Source organism: Eurytemora carolleeae, unplaced genomic scaffold (assembly GCF_000591075.1).
Source record: "Eurytemora carolleeae unplaced genomic scaffold, Eaff_2.0 scaffold610, whole genome shotgun sequence".
NCBI lineage: Eukaryota > Metazoa > Arthropoda > Copepoda > Calanoida > Temoridae > Eurytemora > Eurytemora carolleeae.
In genome coordinates, this window is record NW_019397003.1 from 343,944 (window position 1) to 368,034 (window position 24,091).

Sequence of the window (24,091 nt, forward strand, 5' to 3'; positions counted from 1 at the left end):
CCAACTATAAACTGTAGTAACTATATCAATATATCACTGTACCACCAACTATAAACTGTAGTAACTATATCAATATACTACTGTACCCCCAATTAACTAAAAACTGTAGTAACTATATCAATATGCTACTGTACCACCAACTATTAACTGTAGTAACTATATCAATATATCACTGTACCACCAAACTATAAACTGTAGTAACTATATCAATATATCACTGTACCCCCAACTATAAACTGTAGTAACTATATCAATATACTACTGCACCACCAACTATAAACTGTAGTAACTATATCAATATATCACTGTACCACCAACTATAAACTGTAGTAACTATATCAATATATCACTGTACCCCCCAACTATAAACTGTAGTAACTATATCAATATGTAACTGTACCACCAATTATAAACTGTAGTAACTATATCACTATACTACTGTTGACTGAACCCTCAACTACAAACTAAAAGATACTTTTTATTAAATATTTATATTTCTAGTTTACAATAAAAGTGTTAGACTGTCAGGCTGCGTGAAATGATGATGATTAAACGATTTTTTCTTGTCTTATTTTCCAAGTTCCGCCCACCTAGTTTATCCCAGTGAACCCCCATGTCTGTCCTTTTCTTTCCATCCTCTTACATTTCTTCTCTTTCCTGTCAATTCCTACTTTAATTCTTATTCATTTTTTTTCTTTCTTTTTTGTAATTTTCTTTCCCTTCCACTACTTTTTCCTATTTCTTTCCATATTCCCCAAAGCTTCAGGTTTCATTGCCTTCCGATTTCTCTTTTTTTCCTTTCTTCCCATACCCTCATTTTTCCGTTCCTTTCTCCCATACTTCCCCACCTACCTTTCCCTTCCCTATTGTTTCTTTCTCCCCTTTCCCCCCGATCCTCTAAGTTCCTTTCCTCTTTTTTGTTTCCTTCCTTCCTATTTCCACTATTTCCTTCCCCTTATCTTTTTGTCACCTTTCGTTCCACACCATCCATTTCTTCTATTTGTTTCTTGTTTCCATTCTCCCTATACACTTTATTCCCTTTCTTCTTGTTTACTTTCTCTCTATAGACCATAACCTCCATTTCTTTCCCCTTTGATTTTCCTAATACCCTTCATGTCCTTCACCTTTTTCCCTTTTTTTTGATTGATTTCATGGGGTGAAGGAAAATAAAGTTATTATAATTGAAGAGTAAATACATAGAAAAGACCTCAACCGTAGGGGAATTAATCAATCAATCAATCAACCAATACTAGACTCAGTACTCAACTCTATTCAATCTCAAGAGAGAACTCAATATTCCATTCAGTAAACAGGAAGCATTTATTCTCTAGTATTTGGCTACTCACTGCATTTATAGAGGAATGTTATTTTTTCTACTAGGCTTTTGTATGCTTCGCGTCCCTTTTTCCTTTCAATTTAAATATTTAAGCTGCAAATTTTTCTTCTTTCCACACAAAATTTGAACTTTCGCGGAATTTTTATACGACAAGGCAATTTTATTCATAATTACTTAAAGTTTTTTAAATATTCTTTATTGCATTAATTTTTCCATTTTTTTACGCACATTTGTTCTTTAAACATTATATATGAGATAAATACTGTAAAAACAAGTTAACTAAAAACATTTGCAGATTTCCTCATTTAAATTATTTGTATTATTGGTAGATATCAACAATTAAAATAACTGAAATCAAATGTTGAAGGAATTAAGTCTTTGCCTCAAACGCAAATTTTTCAACCCTTATATTTTTGCAACCTGATAATGTAAACTTTCGATATTTAAAAATTAAAACTTAGATTATTGGAAATAAGAAAATGTATATCTTAAGATATTTAAGGTCTACGACATTTGGTATTAAAGACATCGGGATTAGAAAATCAAAGTTTCTGGCGAATACTCAATTTCTTTATTTATATTTTCAATATCCTTGGTGTTGTTTTTTGAGGTCATTGTCTTAAATTGGGAAACCACCAGAAAATCGGGATACCAACAGAAAATTCGGATACCACCAGAAAAAAAAATCAAAACACTTTGTTCAATATAATCACATAAATTTCACAAAAAGGAGATAGTGTCCCGTTTGTCCTAATATAGTCTGTATCACGGTGGACTAAGCCAGTGGGGTCGGTCAAATAGGCCTAGGATTAGGCCAGGTGCTGCAAAAAGTCTGAACGCGCCATGGGAGTTGTCATAGTTAGCCCTCCGACGGGACTATGCCAAGAAAATTGACCCCTGTCATATGCTAGCCTGGTTAGGGCGACGAACTGTACCATAGGACCGCCGATCGGGTCAGTACACGCTGTTATCTGGCAGGCCGGTACAAACTGGGCAGGTCCTGTTCGAATTCAAATTTACTACGGCCCAGAGTGGTATGTGTACTATACAGCTGCAGTTAAAAGTCGGCCTGGTACTTGTGACTTGTTCAATAAAATATGAAACCTCTGTAAAGGTTGAATACCTTATAAAGGGTTAATATAGAATTGTTCCTTTCTTTCCCCAGCAATCACTCACATAAATCCGTCATCATTAATACATACAGAATACGTTATTTTTATAATGTCAGCTGAATGCCCGATTGACCACAATTACCCTCCCCCTCCCCCCCTACCTAATAATACCTTCTCTCCCATATCATGCTTTTTCTAGGAACTCACACTTATACTTACCTAACTTTACCTTGAAAAACTATAGACAACCTTCTGTTTATTGTCCGTCCTTTTCCCATTCCCATCTCGCATCCATTTTGATCCTTCCCCTTGCCCCATAATTTCTTTGGTCTTAACTTCATCTTCCTATCCCCTTTCTTTCTTTACCCTCCTCCCTTCTCTCACTCCCATCGCCCAATCTCTTTCTCTCCTTCCCATCTTCTTTTTCTCTAGTCTTAGCTTTTCTTTCCATCTTCCTTTATTTCTTTACCCTCTTCCCTTATCTCGTTCCAATTTTCCCATCTTCCAATTTCTTTATATTCTTCCCATCTCCTCATCTTTTTCTTTCCAATTCCCATCTTTTCATCTCTTTCCTCTCCTTCTCATCTCTTTCTCTCCCATCTCTGCTTCTCTTTTTTCCATCTCTTTCTCATCTCTACTAACCTTTAAATTCCATACCCCTTTCCCATTTCAAAACCCATCTATTTTAGGGGTCAGGGGGGGGGGTGACTGGTTTTTGTCACAATACTCCTCTTAAAATGCATTTGTCTTATGTTTCATGGTGAGAATAGACAAAATACATATATTCAGATAATCTTTTCATTTACAAAAATTTTTTCATTTGTACCTTGCATTGATTTTGTAGTATTTAAAGCATGGTGTAGTATTTAGAATATGACTAGATACAAAAACCCCTCTGAATCTATGCTGATTAGAGAACCTGGAGAATAGGGGCAGTACGCTCCAGGATCTTATACAGGATAGATGTTAGAGCTCAGCTCCGTTTATCCCATTAAGGCCTGGGGACTTGAACTTCATTGACAGATCTCAGGATGACGTATCTTACCTTGATGACTGAGGAGGATGCCAGCCTCCTTCCCATCCTTCAACATGAATACACATACTCGGAATCCTCAGCATTACTACGGATATCAGAGGACGCTCTTTATTCTCCAGCTGGATCTATAAACAGAGTTACTGCAGGGGCCTTGGAGCAGCTAAGGTATAAGCAGAAGCTCTATGATCTCGAGTTGGTTCTATTAATACGGACATTCGAGGTACAGAGCAACCTGAGATGGAATTTAAAGAATTTGAGCCGCGGTTTAAATCTGCCAAAACCCGGTTTAAATTAAGCGCCGGCTTAAATCTTGAAACATTTGAATATATGATCACTATAATATAATCAAATGCAGGGATCTTATCAGATGTGGATCCTTAGTTAACAACTGTGGGAGGAATTCCATGTGGGAGGAATCCTGTGTGGGAGGAACCCTGTGTGGGAGGAATCCTGTGTGGGAGGAATCCTGTGTGGGAGGAATCCCATGTGGGAGGAATCCTGTGTGGGAGGAATCCCATGTGGGAGGAATCCTGTGTGGAGGAATCCCATGTGGGAGGAATTCAGTGTGGGAGGAATCCTATGTGGGAGGAATCCTGTGTGTGAGGAATCCCATGGGAGGAATCCCGTGTGGGAGGAATCCTGTGTGGGAGGAATCCCATGGGAGGAATCCCGTTTGGGAGAAATCCTGTTGGGAGGAGTCCCGTGGGAGGAATCCTGTTGGAAGGAATTCCATGACTACCATTCATTATAATCATATATTTCATTCATTTATAATCATGAATTTCATTCATATATAATCATATATTTCATTCATTATTATCACATATTTCATTCATTATAATCATATGTTGCATTCTATATAATCATATATTTCATTCATATATAATCATATATTTCATTCATTATAATCATATATTTCATTCATGTATAATCATATATTTCATTCATTTATAATCATATATTTCATTCATTGTAATCATATATTTCATTCATATGTAATCATATATTTCATTCATATATAATACTATAATTTATTTATATATATAACATATTTTTGCTACTTAACATCTGACCAAACAACGATTTTCCAATAAATTCAAAATTGTAGAAAAAAACCCTTTTAAAATCATTAAAAACATCAAAAATACGTAGTTAAGTAGATAGTTTTTAAAAGTGTCCACCAATTATTCAAGAACTCTCTACGGATCACTGCTACACCGCTTTGCTTTACTTCTGATTTAGAATTTCTACTAAAATTCGTTTTTTGCAAAAAATCTAATTTTTTCAAATATTATTTTGCAAAAAATGTAATTTATTTCTCTTGATAAAAAAGCTTTGATGACTTTAAAACCGTATCGATTAAATAAATGCAATGTCAATCTAATCAACTTGCTTAAACTGCAGAATTAAAGAGAAGATAAATCGGATTCACTAAACTAAAATTTCCTTTCAAATTAAACTTTTATAGATTTCCTTCTTTTCCCTGGCCATTACGTAGATTGAAGGGATTTTAGTGCCGGTTACAAGGACAAACTTAAATGGAAAACTTTAAACCTGAAACTGTATTTATTTAAGAACTAGAACTAGAGTATTTACTATTTATTGTTCCTTTCTTACAAATACTTAATATTGAAACTTTAAACCTGAAACTGTATTTATTTAAGAACTAGAACTAGAGTATTTACTATTTATTGTTCCTTTCTTACAAATACTTAATATGGAAACTTTATCTAAAAATGTGAACTTCAATAAAAAGATATACCACGCTGAACTCAGGAGAAGGTCAGATTAATACGACATTACTGGTAAAACTTGGTGACCTCGTAGCTTCTCTAGTTTTGATTTTATTCACATTATGATAAAAGCAAGTTTATCCTGTTGCATTCTAGAAATTCATAACATTTTTGTTCTTATCAATAGCTCTTCAATAGAAGAAGTTATGATTAATAACATAAATGAGATTTTTTTAACCTGAAAGTGTTACATATTTCTTACAAAATATAATAATGGCTTAAGATAATAGATGAAATAGTAGCTTTAGCTGTAAAAATGGTAGTAAGGTTACATAACATTTTAAACTCAATATGAAGAAAAGATTTTCGTGGTTTTTCAAAATTTAATGAAAATCGAATTTTTTTGAAGGCTAATTTTTGAAATTTTATCATACATAAACCTACCCTGGGGTCATGTGAGGTCCCACTACAAAATTTGGGCCCCATCAGTTCAGCCATTTTGACGTTTATTGGAAACAACAAACACACAGACAGACGAAATACAAGCAAAGTATATATATATATATATAGTTAGATAGATATTATATAAATTATATCCACCGCTACACTAGTATCTCCAGGGAAGGGATGAGAAAAAGAAACAATTTATATAGTTCGGATATAAACCATTAAACAGGAAAATGGAATTACAAACAATACACACTTGAAATAAACTGGGATATTCTACAGAAAATAAAAGTGCTCTGCACAGCCAATTAGAAGCCGGGAAATTTTGTGCGCAACTCGTGAGAGAACAATTTACTAACTTTCACNGTATCTAAGCAAAACCAAAACAATATAGCAATTTAACATAACATATCAACCATGTTAGTCTTAGGGAGGAAGAATTATTTTTTTTTTCTGCTATTATTCTTTCTCTTTTTGTAGGTAATGATTCCTGATTCATGCTAATTTTGCAGGATTTAATATCTAGGAACATGATAATTGATATCTGAAGATTTATTTTCATAATGTTGTCACTTTCAAGTAAACTTCATTATTTATATAGAAGAATGAATAAAAACTATACTTTAAATGAGAAATGATTTGTAAAAATCCAGGGGGGTGTACCCCCCCCCCCTAATTTCACTCAGGGGGGTATAGAGGTTAATGGTTTACAATTCTATAGCTTGGGAACACAGGACTGTCCAGGTTACTCGTAGTTACTTCCGCCGTTTACCCGCACTTGGTCGATTTTACCGGGAAACAAAATTTTCGCAATTAAAACCGACCCACTCAATTTAGAATCTGAAATTCAAGCTAAGAACATTCCCGTGGTTCTTCATAGTTCTCCAATCAAAATTTGAGATCAGTCGGTCAAGGTGTTCCTGAGTTATGATCGGACAAATAAACAAACAGACAAACAGAGATTACAACTTTATATATAGATATTTCATGACAGATAGTTAGATATAAAGAACAAAATTGTAGTATTTTTCTGTGAGCAACTTCAAAGTGAAATATGAAATGTATATTAGAATATGTATATCAGAAATTATATTAAATCATATTAATACACGTGTTCTCGGAAGCATTAAGTAATATCGGGAATTTTTCTTTTAATTTCAAAAAAACATAATTTTCCTTAATTGGGTTTAATGGAGTAAAGGGAGTGAAGGAGGGGAAAGGGATGAAAATTGTATTTCAGCTACAAAACTTTATTTTTAATCTGAAAACTACAGAAATAAAAATAGGTAATTGTTAAGCGTAAATATATACAAACAAGTTATGTATGGAATCTGCATTGCAATGCATGCAAACTAGACAGAAGGAGAAAATCAAATACATGCGACATTATCCGGTTGAATTTGTGACCTCGTAGCTCCTCTAGTTTTGATTATATACGCGCAAGTATGAGAAAAGGAAATATTTCCAGTTATAAATTGAAAAATAGAAAAATGTGTTCTTTTTAATAGTTCTTTAATAATAGGAGTTATAATTAATGAATGAGTCATGTGCAATAAAGGATCGACGTATTATGATTTTACTGTTTAATTCCGCTAAATGAGTATACAGTGAAATCTTTCTCTATAACACAAAATGTGCTTTAACAGAGAGGGGTTAATACTATATATTAAAATTGATATTGATAAAGCTTGATGTTTTATTCTTATAACTTTATATTTTCATAGCTTGCACTTCCTTGTATTTTACGACTGTAGAAACTTTTTAAGTGTTTTCAAAGAAAGAAAATAAAGTGTTTTATATTTGTGATGGGCAGTAAGTTGTTTTATATTTGTGATGGGCAGTAAGTTGTTTTATATTTGTGATGGGCAGTAAGTTGTTTTATATTTGTGATGGGCAGTAAGTTGTTTTATATTTGTGATGGGCAGTAAGTTGTTTTATATTTGTGATGGGCAGTAAGTTGTTTTATATTTGTGATGGGCAGTAAGTTGTTTTATATTTGTGATGGGCAGTAAGTTGTTTTATATTTGTGATGGGCAGTAAGTTGTTTTATATTTGTGATGGGCAGTAAGTTGTTTTATATTTGTGATGGGCAGTAAGTTGTTTTATATTTGTGATGGGCAGTAAGTTGTTTTATATTTGTGATGGGCNATTTTGTACAATTTCTGGACCGAGCGCTAGGACAGTCCAGGGGCGGAGCGCTTCGGCCGCATGACCAATTATATCAGGAAATTACCAAAATTTTAAAACAAATGGTACATCTAGTGTTCTCTGAGGAATGTGCGAATAAGAGATAATTAAAGCTTTGCATTTGTTTTAAAAGTTAGAAAAACCTATATTAAAGTTCATGCCCTGGATCGGGATCCAACGGATCCGCAACAAAATGTATTGGATCCTAAGCACTGCTGATAATGAGAAATTATCTTTTTATGTAACTGTCTTGTTTTATCATATCAAAATAATTTCCCAAATGATAACACAAAGACATATATAAATTTATTCAACTTAAGTTTCATAAAAATGTGCGTTTTTTATTAAAATTTCCGAAATAAAAAGGGAAACCTGCTTTTCCGGTATGAAATGTTTGCCTCGGAACAAAGTAGAAACTTTTTATGCACAAGATCAGTGTGAGTAAAATGCGAGATTGAATAAATTATTTTTAAAAAACGACTAGATATCATAATCACGTTCTATTTAAATGATTTAGAAGTAAATTAAAGCGTTATCTATTTATGTATCTACCTGTCTTATCTATCTATGTCTATGTCTATCAATTTCTATCTATGAGATTTCTAACTGACATTTCTTATCGAATTGGAGGAATGGGAGAGGTGGAAAAGGATTTTGAATCCATCTCAATCCCGGTTTAGTCTTGACCATGGGTACTGGAATAGGGTATCATACGATTTGGAATCCTGTACCATACCTACGACACAACGCCCGTAATGCGCTCTCCTCTGCTCCGTCCACAGGTACTGGAATAAGACGTCAGAGGGTACCAATCTTCCTCGTACCGGACCGACCTTTCATTCGTTCGCAAGCTTCGTTGCGATACCTTACTGACTATCTTGGTCTTATCTGGTGTCTAAGAAACAAGGGGGAAAACAATATGTTAATGAATATTGAATTTGTGAAATGAAGTCCTGTATTTCAGATTCAGAATAAAGATGCTCTCAGAGGTGAAAGAATTTATTCCTCGTGTTAAGGCAGAGGAAGGCCAGCAGGAGGAGGAACCGGTTAGTCTAGTAGTTTTTCCAGATTTAAAAATCTTATGGGCTTAGCATAGAATTTAAATATATCTTGGTATATTTCTAGAAACCCCTTCCTTTCTATTTTGTACAATTTCTGGACCGAGCGCTAGGACAGTCCAGGGGCGGAGCGCTTCGGCCGCATGACCAATTATATCAGGAAATTACCAAAATTTTAAAACAAATGGTACATCTAGTGTTCTCTGAGGAATGTGCGAATAAGAGATAATTAAAGCTTTGCATTTGTTTTAAAAGTTAGAAAAACCTATATTAAAGTTCATGCCCTGGATCGGGATCCAACGGATCCGCAACAAAATGTATTGGATCCTAAGCACTGCTGATAATGAGAAATTATCTTTTTATGTAACTGTCTTGTTTTATCATATCAAAATAATTTCCCAAATGATAACACAAAGACATATATAAATTTATTCAACTTAAGTTTCATAAAAATGTGCGTTTTTTATTAAAATTTCCGAAATAAAAAGGGAAACCTGCTTCTCCGGTATGAAATGTTTGCCTCGGAACAAAGTAGAAACTTTTTATGCACAAGATCAGTGTGAGTAAAATGCGAGATTGAATAAATTATTTTTAAAAAACGACTAGATATCATAATCACGTTCTATTTAAATGATTTAGAAGTAAATTAAAGCGTTATCTATTTATGTATCTACCTGTCTTATCTATCTATGTCTATGTCTATCAATTTCTATCTATCTATCTATATCTGTCCATATCTATTATCTAGTTATATCTATCTACATCTAACTATCTATATCTATCGTATCTATATCTTATCTATCCATTTATGTCTATATATATCAATCTACCCATCTGTCTATCAATCTATATCTACCTATCTACAAGGAGGATGAGGAGGACCTGGTTGACCCTGTTGCCAACGTGAAGGAGAACTGCGCAGAAACTACCTGTTCAACTGCCAAGGTGAGAACAGAAACACAGAGGGTTACACTTTGGTATTTTCCCAGTTTAGCGATTTTTCGACCCCCCCCCCCCCTTCCTATGAATTTTGTGAGTGTTGGGGGGGTGGTCCATAAAGCGTATACTTGGACGGACCAATCTTTGATCACAAGGCTAGGGCGGACACTTTTCCTGTTTAAATGGACTGTAAGCGTTATTTTGTGTGACCCTCCATCCGATTCACAAATATCTGATCTAGTATGAAATAGATAAATAATTGGTGATAACTTTGAAAAATGAAAACTGATCATTTTCATTTCAAGTGACTTCCGCATTTAAAAACATTTGAATATGAGATATATTGTTGTTCAGGCGCGCTTGGACGAGTGTAATGAGAGAGTGATCAGCAAAACCAAGACCTCGGAGACATGTTTCGAAGAGGTTCTAGATTTCTACCATTGTGTTGACCACTGTGCTGCTCCTCAGATTTTCCATCACGTTAAATAAACCCTTTTATTCATCCTGTCATAAAATTAGTCATCCTTGTATAATAATAGATTTATTTATTTCAGATTGAAATGAATGAAAATATGTTCGATTAACAGGTAAAAATAAACCTATTTTACTGAAAGTCAGGGGTGTATATTCTTGTTATATTTTTTCCCTCTTCGTATATCCCTTTTCCTCTTCAGGAGGTAGCGTAAAAGGTTCCGCGTTTTTTAAAAAAAGATACTTTCGTAAACTCTGAGTTAAAAATCCTTATCACTGTGTCTTCATTCTAAGCTTGCATTTACAATATTTTCAATATTGAGCAAGATAAATTAAAAGTGTTATAGGCTTACGGCGATAAATAATCGCTTTTGATCGCTTCTAATCTTACTTCTATCTGTTGCGTCTATACGGAGAAAATTGTTACAAACGACTTATCAAGTTATGCTGAAGAGCGTAGCGTCCACACAAATTCAGAAAGTTGCAATATTCAACTCGGATCAATTTAATTTCAAAAAAATCATTCAGATATTATAACATATAATCAATTATTTTTCGACGCATTCGTATATATTTAGCATTTCATAATTTATTTCATTCGTTTTGTATGCAATGCACTTAAAACGCCGAAATAGTTGGCCGCTTAATGCTCTCGATGCTTTGAATAATTACACGTGGCAGAGACACCTAGCGGGAAAAAAGCGTTTTGAGTGCATTTTATATAAAACAAATAACAAATATTATGAAATATTAACTATAGACGAATGCGTCGAAAAATAATCTATGACTCTGAATGATTTGTTTGAAATTAAATTGATTATTTTATGATACTAGTCGTATATTGAAACTTTCTGAATTTGTATGGACGCTACGTTCTTCAGTAAAAGTCGTTTTTAATAATTTACTCCTTATAGACGCAACAGAAAGAAGTAAGATTAGTAGCGATCAAAAGCGATTTTTTTGCACCGTATACCCCCTTTCATTTTTCGCGAAAACTCCCTATAAGCTGTTAGTTGTTAATTCTATTTCTCATATTTTACTCTTTCCTTCTAATTTGTTTCCAAAAAGATGAAAAACAGGGGGTTCATTTTTACTTAAAGTTGATTTCTCCCCCCCCCCCCCCCTGTTACAAAGTTATTGTCCTTTTTTTGTTAATCCTCCGCATTTGCGCTCCGGAGGTGTGCAAACAGCAGGGGGTAAATAAAACCAACATCACTGTATGAAGTAACAAAACTTCAAAAGATTAAAACTCCATTTTTCAGGAAAATTATTCGTTAATTTCCTCTTTGCTTTCACCCTTTTTGATTTCACTTCACTTTTTTATTTCTCTTCCCTGTTTGGTCAAGTTTTTATTTGGGGAAAGTAAGGAAATGCACCCCTGCCGAACTGGCCTGATGGGAAGTAGGTTTGAACGTTGGAATTCCCATAACTAGTTTATTTGGTTTATTTCGAACATTCTTCTCTTTCTTAAAAATGTTATTTCTTCAGGATGGAATCAGATCATCTGACAAAATCTCTGTCCCTTGATGGGTCTCAGGATCCTTCCTCTTTTCTTGGATCTAGTATTGGTCCAATATCTCCAGTTACTCTACAGATGCAGAAGCATCTTCTCTCCTCAACACAGACAGGTTTGGAGTCAGGACGGATACGGGTTGGTAGAAACGGATCATGTTCTCCAACCCCAGCTTTACCTTACACTCCAACCCCATCTCCCTCACCCTTCAACCCTCTCTCTCCGAATATAACAAGTTCTCTCCCGGATCTAAACCTTACTCTCTCCGCAGATTCAAAGACATTAAACTTCCTCCATGAGGGCAAGCAGGGTGCGGCGTATCCTGGTGGTTACGAAGACATGGAGGTCCGAAGTTCAGGTCCCAAATATGCCATCGGAGCATTAAATCACATCCCTCTTGGAGCAGTTTCTCCAGCAGACCTATCTTCAATGCCGAGATATTCTCCGCAGATTGAATTAAACTCCGTCCTAACCTTCACGGAGCAAAGTCAGGATCTGAGCAATCTCCCGGTCTCGTCACAAGACAAGATTAAGAGTTACATTGTTATGGACGCAAACGGAGGAGCTAGGGTCTCAAATTCCCTCTCCATGCTGACCACCCACCACAACACCATAGAGAAGAACCTGCGTGTGCTGGATATGTCTGGGACGGATAAGATCCTTCCTGTCAACCTGACTGCTCCTTGTATCACCACGTTAAACCCAGTTTCCTCCCAGCAGATAACCTGCTTAATTCCTGCAGTCACCACCCAGCATATAACTTGTATAACCAACCTTCAAGCTCCTGCTACTACCCGGATATCCTGTGTCTCCGCTGTACCTAGTCTAACCTCCTCTGTTAGAAGCCTGCAGTGCCCCTCCTCCGTATCCTCGGAGCAGAACAACGCTATCCTGACCGGAGGATACGACTCCTACTCCTCCTCTATGATACATCCAAAGAAGAAGAGAAGATTACTCACCTTTCTTACAGAGGAAAATAATATGGGTACACTGACTGCAACTAGTACGGAGCAGGGGATAATTGTTAACCAATCCCAACCTTCTAAATCTGATACATTTATCCTTAGTTCATCCTGTCCGTCTCTAGTTTCTGTATCCAGTAGCCCAACCTTGATTATCAATCCTTCAGGAACCATTAGTTCTGTTACTAAACCGGAACCAACTATATTTCTCAACACGTCGACTAAAAATTCGATTCCTTCGACTATCTTTATCAGTGAGGGCTCGAACCCTGGGAAAGAGACGAACCCTGATGTTTATCTGAACCAGACGGAGGGAATCGGAAAGAACGAGCAAACCTTGATTATCAACTCGGATGGGACACAAGCAACGTTAATTACTCCAGTCTCTGCTGCTCAAGCTACACTTCTCACATCTCAAACTTCGGTAAGATTTATAATTTTTAAAGATCTTATCATTTTATTACACACTAGCTGAAGTGCCCGGCGTTGCCTGTGGGAAAAATAAATCGAATTTTGATGAAAAAAAAATATTTTTTTAGCCTATGTTATCCCCCGGGTACCCATGGGTTTTCTCGAGAAATTTCAACCCATTCGGTCCAGCCGTTTGGCCTGCTTTAGCTAACATATACAATATATACAATACAAATATATGAAGGAAGAGCTTTATTATATAGATTTATTTTCTAGAATGGAACTCTACTAGCTCCTGTTTCTGATCCTGGTTCCCTAGTCTCCAGTCACCTGGTTCAACCAAATGCTGTAATCCACCAAAACTATTTGTCTAAATCCGCGTACACAACCGGGCACGTTATCAGCGCCCCCACACTAAGTTTCAGACCAGTTTTAAATCCTGCCTTGAGCGTTGAATCTCTGGTTGGAACTGCTGGGGATATGGAGAATGTTACCCTGAGTTCCGTCTCACTCCAGTTTCCTGTCAAACCTAGAGAATCAAGTGAGCATGAACGAATCCATCCGGCCCTGAACAACTATATAGAACAGATGTCTGTTTATAAGTGTATACTCTGCGGGTATCTGAGTACTACAGCTGAGGGGGTTGAACTTCATCTCCTGGATGATCATGAAGACAGTATGGGACATCTTGATCTAGAGGATGAGAATAGTTGGATAAAGGTGGCACAGCGAGAGGGAATAAAGCTCAACTGTCCTATGTGCGCAAATCTATTCTCATCTGAAAGATCTTTTAAGGTTCACTTGACAGAGGATCACATGGTTTCAGAATCCGAGGCACTGTCAAGGTTCGGAAAAGAGAATTCTCACAGAAAGATTAAAACGTCCAAAATTATCCGGGATGAGAAGGAGAGGTTACGGGATGAAAGGAGAAAAAGCCGACAGCACAGTTACGAAGCGTATGTTGACTCCCAGGGGGAACTAAGAATACGATCCTCCGGAGCTAAACCTAAACTATCCAGGGAGGAACTTACAGAGGAGGAGATCGATGTTGACGGACTTCAGGAGGAGGATGATGAGGATAACCAAGATGAGTTTGATATGAAGGCATCTGAATACGTGAACTTGGTTCTAAAAGGAGATTCAGTTCCGACTGGAGCCGACCATGGTTCCTGGTTCGGAGAGAAGAAGGACCGGTGTGTACGAACTAAGATCGGGAGACCGAAAGGATCCCGGAGCTTCGGTTTATCTTGGGTAAAGAAGATTAATCCTAACCTAGTCTTAAGTGATCAATTGATGGGAGAAGAGTGTGGGATAGAGAATTGTGCTGTTAGACTAAAGGTAACTAAAATATTTTCAAGAATTCATTGAGTTTTTTCTCTTTTAATTTTAACAGGCCATCAGCGATTTACAGTTTAGTTCTTTTCAACTTTATCTAAGTTTACAGGTTTTGTTCAAAGCAAAGATTTTGCCAACAGTCTGTGCCTCCGGGTGGGGTTGAGTGGTTGTTCTCTCCGTAAGCAGTTTTTACCAAATACCAGGGGGTTTATAGTTTTTAAGAAGAAAATGAAAAATTTGACATCTAAAGGCCAAGTTTTTGATACTTTTTTCCCATTTATCTTTTCCTGCAAATCATTTAACTTCCCAAATTCAGCTAAATAAACTCTTAAAATACATTGTGGAAAAAAACAAAAATATTTGAAATATTTCTACTCTATCTAGGATCCTGAGAAGCTAGAACATCACCGTGTCGCCCACCGTGGTGAATTCTATACTTGTACCGAGTGTTGTCAGGGAACCTTCAAATTCTTCCTTATATCCCCTAAGTTGCTACATAAGCAAGAAATGCGCGCAAGTTACTTATGCAGAGAAACTACAAATGAAAATAAAGAGTTTAAAGAAATAAAAACGTTGATGTTTAATTCATACTTGATCAGACAAAGCTTTTAAAGGTACTGTTGTAAATCGGACAATGGCATCCATGCATGGAGAGTCACTTGAAATTACGCTTACTACAGTCCATTTAAAAATGTAAATTGTCAATTTAAAAAACTAAAATGGCTTCAGTTTCCTGTTTCCCCACGTATTGAAGGTTCTTGGTTGTAGGAGTTCTCTAGTTGGCATAAATGTTCCCTGCATCTGTGGCGGGATCATGGAATAGATATGGAACTGCTTTCTTGCGAGCATTGCGAGTATAAAAGCTTCACTTCTACTGTCATGGAGCGTCACAAGGTAATCCTAAACATGCAAATTTGAATCGAGCAAGTAATATATTTTGTATTTACGAAGTCCACATTTCGTAAAGAAAACTACTTGACTGTATAAGTCAGTTTACTATTTACTGTTTAAAGTGGTATTTTACTTGTATAACAGGCAAAGGATAATAAAATATTTGGAGGTTGGAGCAAAATGTGGGGTATTGTTAATTTTCAACGCTTGATCTCGATATCCCATGTAGACACTTTTAATTTGAGGATAAAGGCTTGATCCTTCATTTAAAGTTATCCACCACGGGATATTGAAGAGGGAAAAATAATCCCTAGGTCTGCATTAGATGGAGATCAATGCTTGATCCTTCATCCTGAGACTCATAACACAAGTTCAAGCTTCTAGTAGTTTGATTGTCAATTGTCAATGTTTCTCACCAATTAAGTCATAACGAATTAAAAATTGGTTTGTCCAAATTATGTAATGCATAATAACGGAGACAAATAAAAAATCACAGGGAGCATGAAATGTTGTCTTGATTTATGAAAATGTCGAAAACTTTTGCAGGTATCTCACGTTGATGAGAAACCGTTCCTTTGTCCTGATTGTGGTAGAGCAGTGAAGAATGATAAGCAGTTGAAGGAACACATGAAAACTGTTCATAAAATCGGTATAGACGGAGAGAAGATAAAAAATGTTCACACCAAGGTACCAAATATTATCCATGGTTGAGATAGATTTATTTACATTCTCCCTTTTTAACTTTTCTTTTAAATTAAATTTTGAGATATTAATAGAAATCTATCTTTTTTTCTAGTTTAAATGTGATATCTGCCACAAATGTATGTCCTCCCAGCGTGAGTTAAAGTTCCACAAGGAGAGGGTTCATGAAGGTCGAAAACCCTGGCTCTGTATGCACTGTGGACACGCAGCATTCTCCAACTCCTCCTTGAAACTACACATGAGATCTCACACGGGAGATAAACCATACTTGTGTAAGGAATGCAAGTACAGGACGAGTGATCACAACTCTCTCAGGAGACATATGCTCCGACACTCCGGAGAGAAACCGTATAGATGTCCTTACTGTCCTTACTCCGCTATACAGTCCTCAGGGTACAAGGTAGAATATTGATAATTATGTCATGTTATCTGTATACTTTTACAATGTGATGATGTAAGCCCTTAGAATTTTTATCTTTATTTATTATACTAAGTACAATGTACAGCGTACACTGTACATAAACAAATCTTTGGCAAAAAGAATTTTGAAGTGTTAAAAGAATTTTAAAGTTGGAGGCAAGTAATTGGTTACTTTATGTCTGTCCATAATCGTAAATTGTATAATGTTTGTACAATGTACAATGTATTGTACATAAAGCCGGGCACGATGACTTATCACTGAGGGTTACCTTAACCGACCGATCGAGTCTCATGTTAGAAATATTCGTTCCTTTATCTTATCCACGGGGTTTCCGCTAGTTATTTAAATCTAGATAGTAGGTAGAATTATAAAAAATAGGAATTTTCTTTTTTTCTACATATTTCGTCTACAATTTTTATTTTCGACTTTGTTCACAGATGGAGTCCTGTGAATAGAAAATCTGGAAAAAAGTTTGAAACCCTGATGAGAACTGGAATCGTCCTGAATTTTCTGTTATATTTAGGTTCATCTACGAAAGAAGCATCCAGAGAAGGGAGGGGAATTGTTCCAATGCAGAGACTGTAGTTATGCTACACTTCAGGTACCTTATACTACAATGGTGGAATTCTACGTTCAGGGAGTTAATTCTGATAATTACTGTACCGGGTACCTCCTAATAGAAAACTTTATTTTGGGACGCATTGAAAGGCGCTTTTAAAAAATTCAATTGTCAAAATAAATCCATTAGATACGCATCAATAACTTTATGGAAACGGTTAAAAAAAGTTATGACCTGAAATCAAAACGTTTTACGCCTAGGAAATTCCGTGTTGCTAAATTTAATTTTCGTCTTATAAAAAATTTTACTAGATTCAGTCATTTAGCATAATACACTTCAAATACATTTGATGCTTTGATATTTTTAAATTTTGATTAAAGTTTGAAATCAAATTCATCCATAAATATAAATAAATACATGATTTGTTGCCTCAGGCTCTAAATCTTTCATGTCTTGTGATTCACCATAGAATAGAAATTTGTTCTACATGTCATATGAAGAAAACCAAACCGTTTAAGTTCTCCAGTGTCCGAATTTAATGAATTTGAGCCGCGGCTTAAATCTTTCAAAAACCGGTTTCAATTGAGCGCCGACTTAAATCTTGCAATACATGCAATACATTTTTAGTGGAATTAACCATTTTGAGCTGCGGCTCAAATTCTTAAAATTCGGCCTCGGGGGTTTATATTTTCTTATAAAATCGTTAAAAATCGTGCTAGTTGATAAATCTTTCAACCATATATACTTACAGTTGTAACAAGCTGATGGAAATTTCTTTATTTTTAGGAGAAGTTGTTCCTGGTTCATGTTTCAACCCATCATAATAATGACAAGGAGAACCTCGGAGACCCAACCTTGAGACGGAGAAACTCCGGCAATCCGTCCTGTAAACCTAGCTCCGAGGATCCGGAGACATCCATCTGGATGAACTCAGAGATGGAATAATCAAGTGAATTTATAATCACAAACCTTGCTCCGAGGATCCGGAGTCATCCATCTGGATGAACTCTTAGATGGAATAATCCGAACATCTATAATCACAAACCTAGCTTCGAGGATCCGGAGTCATCCATCTGGATGAACTCTGAGATGGAATAATCAGAGAATTTATAATCACAAACCTTTGTTCCGGGGTTCCGGAGTCTTCCATCTGGATGAACCCAGAGATGGAATAATCAGAGCTCGGAGGATCTGAATGAACCCGGAGATAAATAATCAGAGAATCTATAATCAAAAACCTTGCTTAAGGAACTGAAGAATCAATTTTAAGTAACCCACCATTTGTTGAGTGGGTTGCCCCTCTTGAAATAGTGGGTTCCTTACAGCATTCCCTTCAGTCAGTTTTTAAATTCTGGATCTTAAAAATTAGTCGAGAGTATATATCCCAAGATATTTTATGTTTCGTAATATAGTGAAGAGTGTGATTTATTATTTTTAGTTTTTGTCTTGCTTATAGAGGTCCTTACTTATAAAGTTTGGACCACAGTATTTACTCTTTTGTGTTTCATATTTAAAATTTATTCTGTTGAAAATTTCAAATTGTCTGTGATATTGGAAATACACTATTTATACATATTCATTTATATATATATATAATATATTTATGCACACACATTTTAAATATCTGTTAACTAAACCGTTAGTCGCGATTGAAAGTTTTCTAACAACAGTTCTAAATGCGTGGGATTTTTGGATTTTTCTTAAGTTATAAACTTATGAGAGGGGACGGGGGAAACAGTGTCTACTTTTACAAGAAAAGTATATAAATGCCTATCTAGTTGTATTTTTTCAAGCATTGAACTACGGGTACGATTTTTGATGCCCAGGAAAAAAACTGGAAGATCTGACACTCGTCCTTAAAATTTATTTATTTTCAAATTAACCCTTAAAACATGTTCACAATCTTTTTAAAGGGGGGGGGGAAGGTTGATAGTGTTTTAAAGAAAATATACATCCCTGATCCCTGTGTAAATCTTAGTTTTGCAAATTTTAATTCGTGAATATTTTGAATTATTTTTAAATTTTACATTATTTCTCACTTACTTAAATAGATAGATAGATTACAATGAATGCTTATCTGAACTTGGAGGGAACTGGAGAATAGTTTTGTATTAGCTCTTGAGGAAATTGAATCCCAAATATCTCCAGATAATAACCGGAAACTAGAGAAAGAAATCTGGAGAAGATTAAATATATGTAAGAAACGGATAATTTGAACAGTTCGATATTTTTTTATGCTTTATTGGTTGGACTAACATCAGTCGCATTGACAAATTTAGTTCTGTTGTCCAAATGATCTTAATAAAAAAGAAATTATGCACCCAGAACCCGAATTTAATGAATTTCAGCCGCGGCTCAAATCCGCCAAAAACCGGTTTCAAGCCGGCTTAAATCTTTAAACTTTGAATTTAAGGGGAACCTACTATTTAAACCGCGGCTCAAATTCTTTAAATTCGGCCTCAGGTATCATCTTTATAGAGATCCGATCATTTGGACAATCGTCCTGTTGAAGGTTAGTCGAAAGGATCGTTTGTTCAATCGATCATCAACTGGTATCCACTTTTAATTTGAAATCTTTTTTGGAACACTTAAAGAACTCTGGTTAGTCTGATTTTTTAATGAAAAACTTGGTTCACCTTTTTGGTTGTTTTACAAGTCGCATTATTCATGATTTAATGACTTTCTTGTAAATTATGTGACTACTATAATTATCTTTTTGATACATTGAACAAATAAATTTATAAGATTATGCTCAGTAAAAAAAATTAACACGCCCTAGAGCAAAAAGTCAGACTAGCAATGTCGTACACATTGTACCGCAGTGTTCGTAGTGCTCAGTGCCCAAGTAAATATAGTGTCGATCTTTTCTTAGTGCACAAATTATTATAATTGAGAATAAATAATCTTGTGCGGTACCCCGTACTGTACTGTACTGTACTGTAGACATAGAGAATAGAATATATAGAGAGGAATTTACTAGAAAAATGTGTAAAACGGCCATTTTGTTGTACTGTTTCCATACTGCAGGTGTACTTCACATATTTATGCTATATAACCTGTTGGGCCCTGAAATATCATTTTATAGAAAATCTAAAATTATTGTTAAAAGAAAACCAAATTATGAAATAGGCTGGTTTCATGATTGACCAATGATCATTTCACATAGACTCTATGCCTTCCACTTGACAAACGATGATTTTCCGTTATAACTATAAATCAAATGATGTTTTTATTCACCTAATTCATTATAAAGTTTATTTAACAGTTTAAAAAATTCGAAATTTAAATGGATAGTCTAGGGAACATACTGTATTAATGTACTCTACTGCATATGATTTGTGAACATTCACATGATTTGTACACTTTGAACTCCCTTTCAGGCTGAAAGGGACTGAAAAAAATCATACCGAGAGATTCTTTTAATTCCTCTCTATATATTCTATTCTCTATGACTGTAGACGGGATTTGTTTAATTATAGAGTGGAAAGTTCGATTCACAACGGTATCCTTATAGCTTTTTATCTGATCAAAATTCAAAAGTGAAGGAATTAGCAATATTTCTCATTTATTATTATTTTCAGTTGTTGGTTCTCTCCATTATAGTGATTCGCAGATTTCTTCAAGCAAAAACAATGGAGTAAACTTTTCGAATCTATTTAAGCTTGAAAAACGTCAATATCTTCCACATTATTAAACTAATTGTACAGACACAGGTTCAAGTAAAGGTTATTGTTGTGAATCTGGCATTATTTAAATGGTCATATGAAACACCAACGCCAGTGCTATTCTAAGGCGAAGATTATTTTGTTCTTTTCTCGATTTGATAAGTTTTAATAACTGTACAAATCTATTGTGAAAATCCACAAGTATTTATGTCTCATAATTCCCCCCTTAGATATATGAATATTATTTAAGTTAACTCAGATATCATGACATTGCTTAGGGAAAGAATGAAAGGGGTTCGATGCCAGAATGAAAAATTGTCGGCTTCTATCTAGTTACAATAATGTAGGAGTCAAGGACTTTTAAATGTGGAACAACTGGGTTTCAAATGTGTCACACCATTTTAGATTGCAAGGGAAAGAATCAGGATTATTTTTTTGGAGGGGGCGGGGGGTGTAACATCTTCCAGTCATATTGGTCTAGATGTTTAAAATAAACTAAAACAATTAATAATCATAGATAAATGAATATTTTTTACTAGAACTCGAACTATGGAGTCTTCCCGAGAACTAAAATCTCGACTTTCTAAACCAGGAGAGGTTAAACCTGAACCGTCTTTACCACTAGGAGAGGTGAAACCAGAACCTTCTCTACCTCCAGGTTGGAGAAAAGAGTTCTCTAAAAAGGAAAAAAGGCATTATTTCTTCAATGCGAAAACAAAGATGTCTGTCTGGAATCTCGATGATGTTATGAAGGAGCCTAATCTTTTTAAACAAAGAAATATGGAGTCCACAAATAAGCTAAAAGATATTTCTTTATTGGAAGAGAAAACTGGTTCAGATAAAGATCAGATCCTTCAAATGAAGATCCTACTAGAGAAGCTGAAATCAAACAAAGATCAGATCCTCCCTGAAAAACCAAAAACAAATAAAAATACGGTTCTCTTAGAGAAGACAAAAGCAAAGAAAAATTCCAAAGATAAAACTAAATCAAACAAAGAAATACAGGTCAATGATGACTCGAGTAACCTAAAAGAATCTGATATTCAAGGAAGGGATCAACGTTTGATAGTGTGATGAAATTTCCGGTCCGCCTTTCAAATTCTTTCAAATTCTTTCAAATTCTTTCAAATTCTTTCAAATTCTAAGTTTGAAATATTGACATTGGGTAGTAATATTATTGGGATTAGAAAATATGAGTTTGTGGCAAAGACTCTATTCCTTTCCAGGATGAAGTTGTTCAGGTGAAAGTGCATTATTGTAGAATAATAAATAGAATTTAAACTTAATTCATTTAAATCCTATAATGTGTTTCCAAGATGAATCAGTTTAAACTCAAAGTGAGAGTGAAAACTTTATTCAAGTTATTTCCCGGAAATGTCCTTTCCGGAGTTACTTCACGAGAAACGTACTTTTCGCTAAAATTAGTAACTTTTCAATAAAAAACAATCATTCTGTTTCTGAAATGAAATTAGCCTTAAACTATTGAATAAACGCTCTCATATTATTTTTTGCTCAAAATATAGATGAGATCAAATAAATCCATTTTTAAAAATTTTCATCTCTGTACAATCACCTCAACAACCCATCTCTGCCGTTTACCCTATTTAAAAGTTCCTTTCTCAAAAAATACCCTTGGATTGTTTAAAGGTCCAAGTGGAGACGAAAGAACAGTTTCGTAAAAGATTCGAAGAGGAGGTAAAGAGCGAATTTGTTATACCTAGATATTCACAACACCAGGCGTCATCCAATCTAAACAACCGTTCAAGTGCAGATCCTCCAAGCGGATCTAACAAACCTAAAGGACGTTATCATCGGTATATATATACAGATTTTCAAGCTTCAGATAAACCGATTGTAGAACAGTCATCTCCATTATTTATTAAAGAGGTTGCATCCCAGGCTATATCGGAGTTTCTAGTTGATAACCGTACCGGAGATCAGACCCCTGAGAGACCAAGCACACCTGATATAGAGTATGGTGCTTACTTTTCAACTAGTCCTTCGTCAAGCTCGGCAAACTCCGTCTCAGGCGAGGACGATCTGCAGGAAATGAAGTATTCCTATGAGCTCGGATATAATCATGAAGAAGTTTTCAAATCCTCCAGTGTTTATCCTGGTGCTATGACTGAACCTTATCAAAGATATCTTCAACCACCAGGAGCAGTATTAGCGAAAGAGCAACCAGGAAGAGTGTTCTTGTCTGAAGAGGAGAAGAGGATAAAACTAGAGGAACCGGAAATGTATCCTACGGACCAAGGAAATATTCTAGCAGAGGAAATACGTGAGTTTATGGAAGATGGAGGAGAGATTAGAGGGTCAGAAGGAGGTCAGATGGAGGAAACAGATCTGGAAAACTTGATATTTACTGAACGAGAAGAGGAGATGACGGAAAAAGAAGATTTACTCAACTCTAAACTTCAACCTGTTGAGTTACTTCATGTCCTTGCAAAGACAAGAGTGAATCAGCCTCCTATCTTAAACTTTGATCTCAAGCTCACTACCTACAGAATTCTCTCTCACGTGGTAGTTCTTGACACTGCTGTCGTCATGCTTTATCGTCATCTTGTTGATGAGATAAAGAACATGCCAGGTATTACAGTTGTACTTCCAGCCCTGGTAGATCTGGAACTAGATCTGCTCATGACTACGGAGAATATTAAGATCAGGCTTCATGCAGGAGAAGCTAAAGATTGGGTTCTCCAGGAGTTCAAACATTCGTACAGTTTAAAGAAGACGAACAAAGTTGGTCAAGATCAAGTGTTGGGGTTTTCTCAAAGTATCTTTAGAATTGCTCGGAACAAAATTTTTAAGAAATGCACCGTGTTCAGTTGCGAAGAAATAGTTCCCGGTCACATGTATATTCGAAGTTTTCCTTACGCATACTCCAGGGACTCCAGGAGATAGAATGTACATAATATTATCTGGAAAAAATGCATATCGCTTTAGATCTTTGAAAATATTGGATACATTTTAATATTCTCAAATTGTTATCACACATATTCTGGTTTATTAAATTTGCCATCAGTTCTTAGATAATAAAACTTTTAACATTTTGAAGAAGACTTAAGATTAACATTTGAAAAACTTTAAAAAAAAATATATTACAAAGAAATTAGATTTAATAACAAAGGAGTTGAGTTTTTGCCACAAACTCTGATTTTCTAATCACTATATCTTTAGAACCAAATGTTGCAGACCTTAGATATTTCAAACTATGAAATCTGTTAGATCAAATAATCTGAGTTTGAAATATCAAAGGTTTACAACATCGGGTTCTAAAGATATTGAGGTTTAAATATTTGATTTTGTTCCA

The 24,091-nt window shown here is 35.3% G+C and overlaps 2 protein-coding genes across 3 annotated transcripts; both read left to right on the forward strand.

The window, feature by feature from the left end:
• Positions 1–8,789: 8,789 nt before the first annotated feature.
• LOC111710998 (cytochrome b-c1 complex subunit 6, mitochondrial) lies at positions 8,790–10,403 on the forward strand. Its single transcript, XM_023485213.1, has 3 exons — positions 8,790–8,897; positions 9,777–9,854; positions 10,203–10,403. The coding sequence occupies exons 1-3, from the start codon at positions 8,829–8,831 to the stop codon at positions 10,335–10,337; spliced, it is 282 nt and encodes a 93-aa protein (XP_023340981.1). The 5' UTR covers positions 8,790–8,828; the 3' UTR covers positions 10,338–10,403.
• On the forward strand, positions 10,346–18,688 carry LOC111710990 (uncharacterized). Of its 2 annotated transcripts, XR_002767164.1 has the most exons (10): positions 10,346–10,435; positions 11,808–13,218; positions 13,482–14,543; positions 14,925–14,996; positions 15,309–15,434; positions 15,978–16,118; positions 16,228–16,533; positions 17,078–17,155; positions 17,900–18,238; positions 18,295–18,688. XR_002767164.1 is itself a non-coding variant. In XM_023485201.1 (9 exons), the coding sequence occupies exons 1-9, from the start codon at positions 10,413–10,415 to the stop codon at positions 18,056–18,058; spliced, it is 3,378 nt and encodes a 1,125-aa protein (XP_023340969.1). In that variant the 5' UTR covers positions 10,346–10,412; the 3' UTR covers positions 18,059–18,294. The 2 variants fall into 2 exon arrangements, 1 of the variants encoding a protein (XP_023340969.1); XM_023485201.1 differs by lacking the exon at positions 18,295–18,688 and having other exon boundaries at positions 17,900–18,294.
• Positions 18,689–24,091: the final 5,403 nt, after the last annotated feature.

Bases quoted from the DNA above. Each gene is read 5' to 3' on its own strand.
- LOC111710998 (XM_023485213.1), top strand. From the start codon at position 8,829: ATGCTCTCAGAGGTGAAAGAATTTATTCCTCGTGTTAAGGCAGAGGAA. The intron at 8,898-9,776 runs GTTAGTCTAGTA...CCTATCTACAAG, and splicing joins GCCAGCAGGAGGAGGAACCG to GAGGATGAGGAGGACCTGGT. The intron at 9,855-10,202 runs GTGAGAACAGAA...ATTGTTGTTCAG, and splicing joins CTACCTGTTCAACTGCCAAG to GCGCGCTTGGACGAGTGTAA.
- LOC111710990 (XM_023485201.1), top strand. From the start codon at position 10,413: ATGAAAATATGTTCGATTAACAG. The intron at 16,119-16,227 runs GTACCAAATATT...CTTTTTTTCTAG, and splicing joins TAAAAAATGTTCACACCAAG to TTTAAATGTGATATCTGCCA. The intron at 16,534-17,077 runs GTAGAATATTGA...TGTTATATTTAG, and splicing joins TACAGTCCTCAGGGTACAAG to GTTCATCTACGAAAGAAGCA.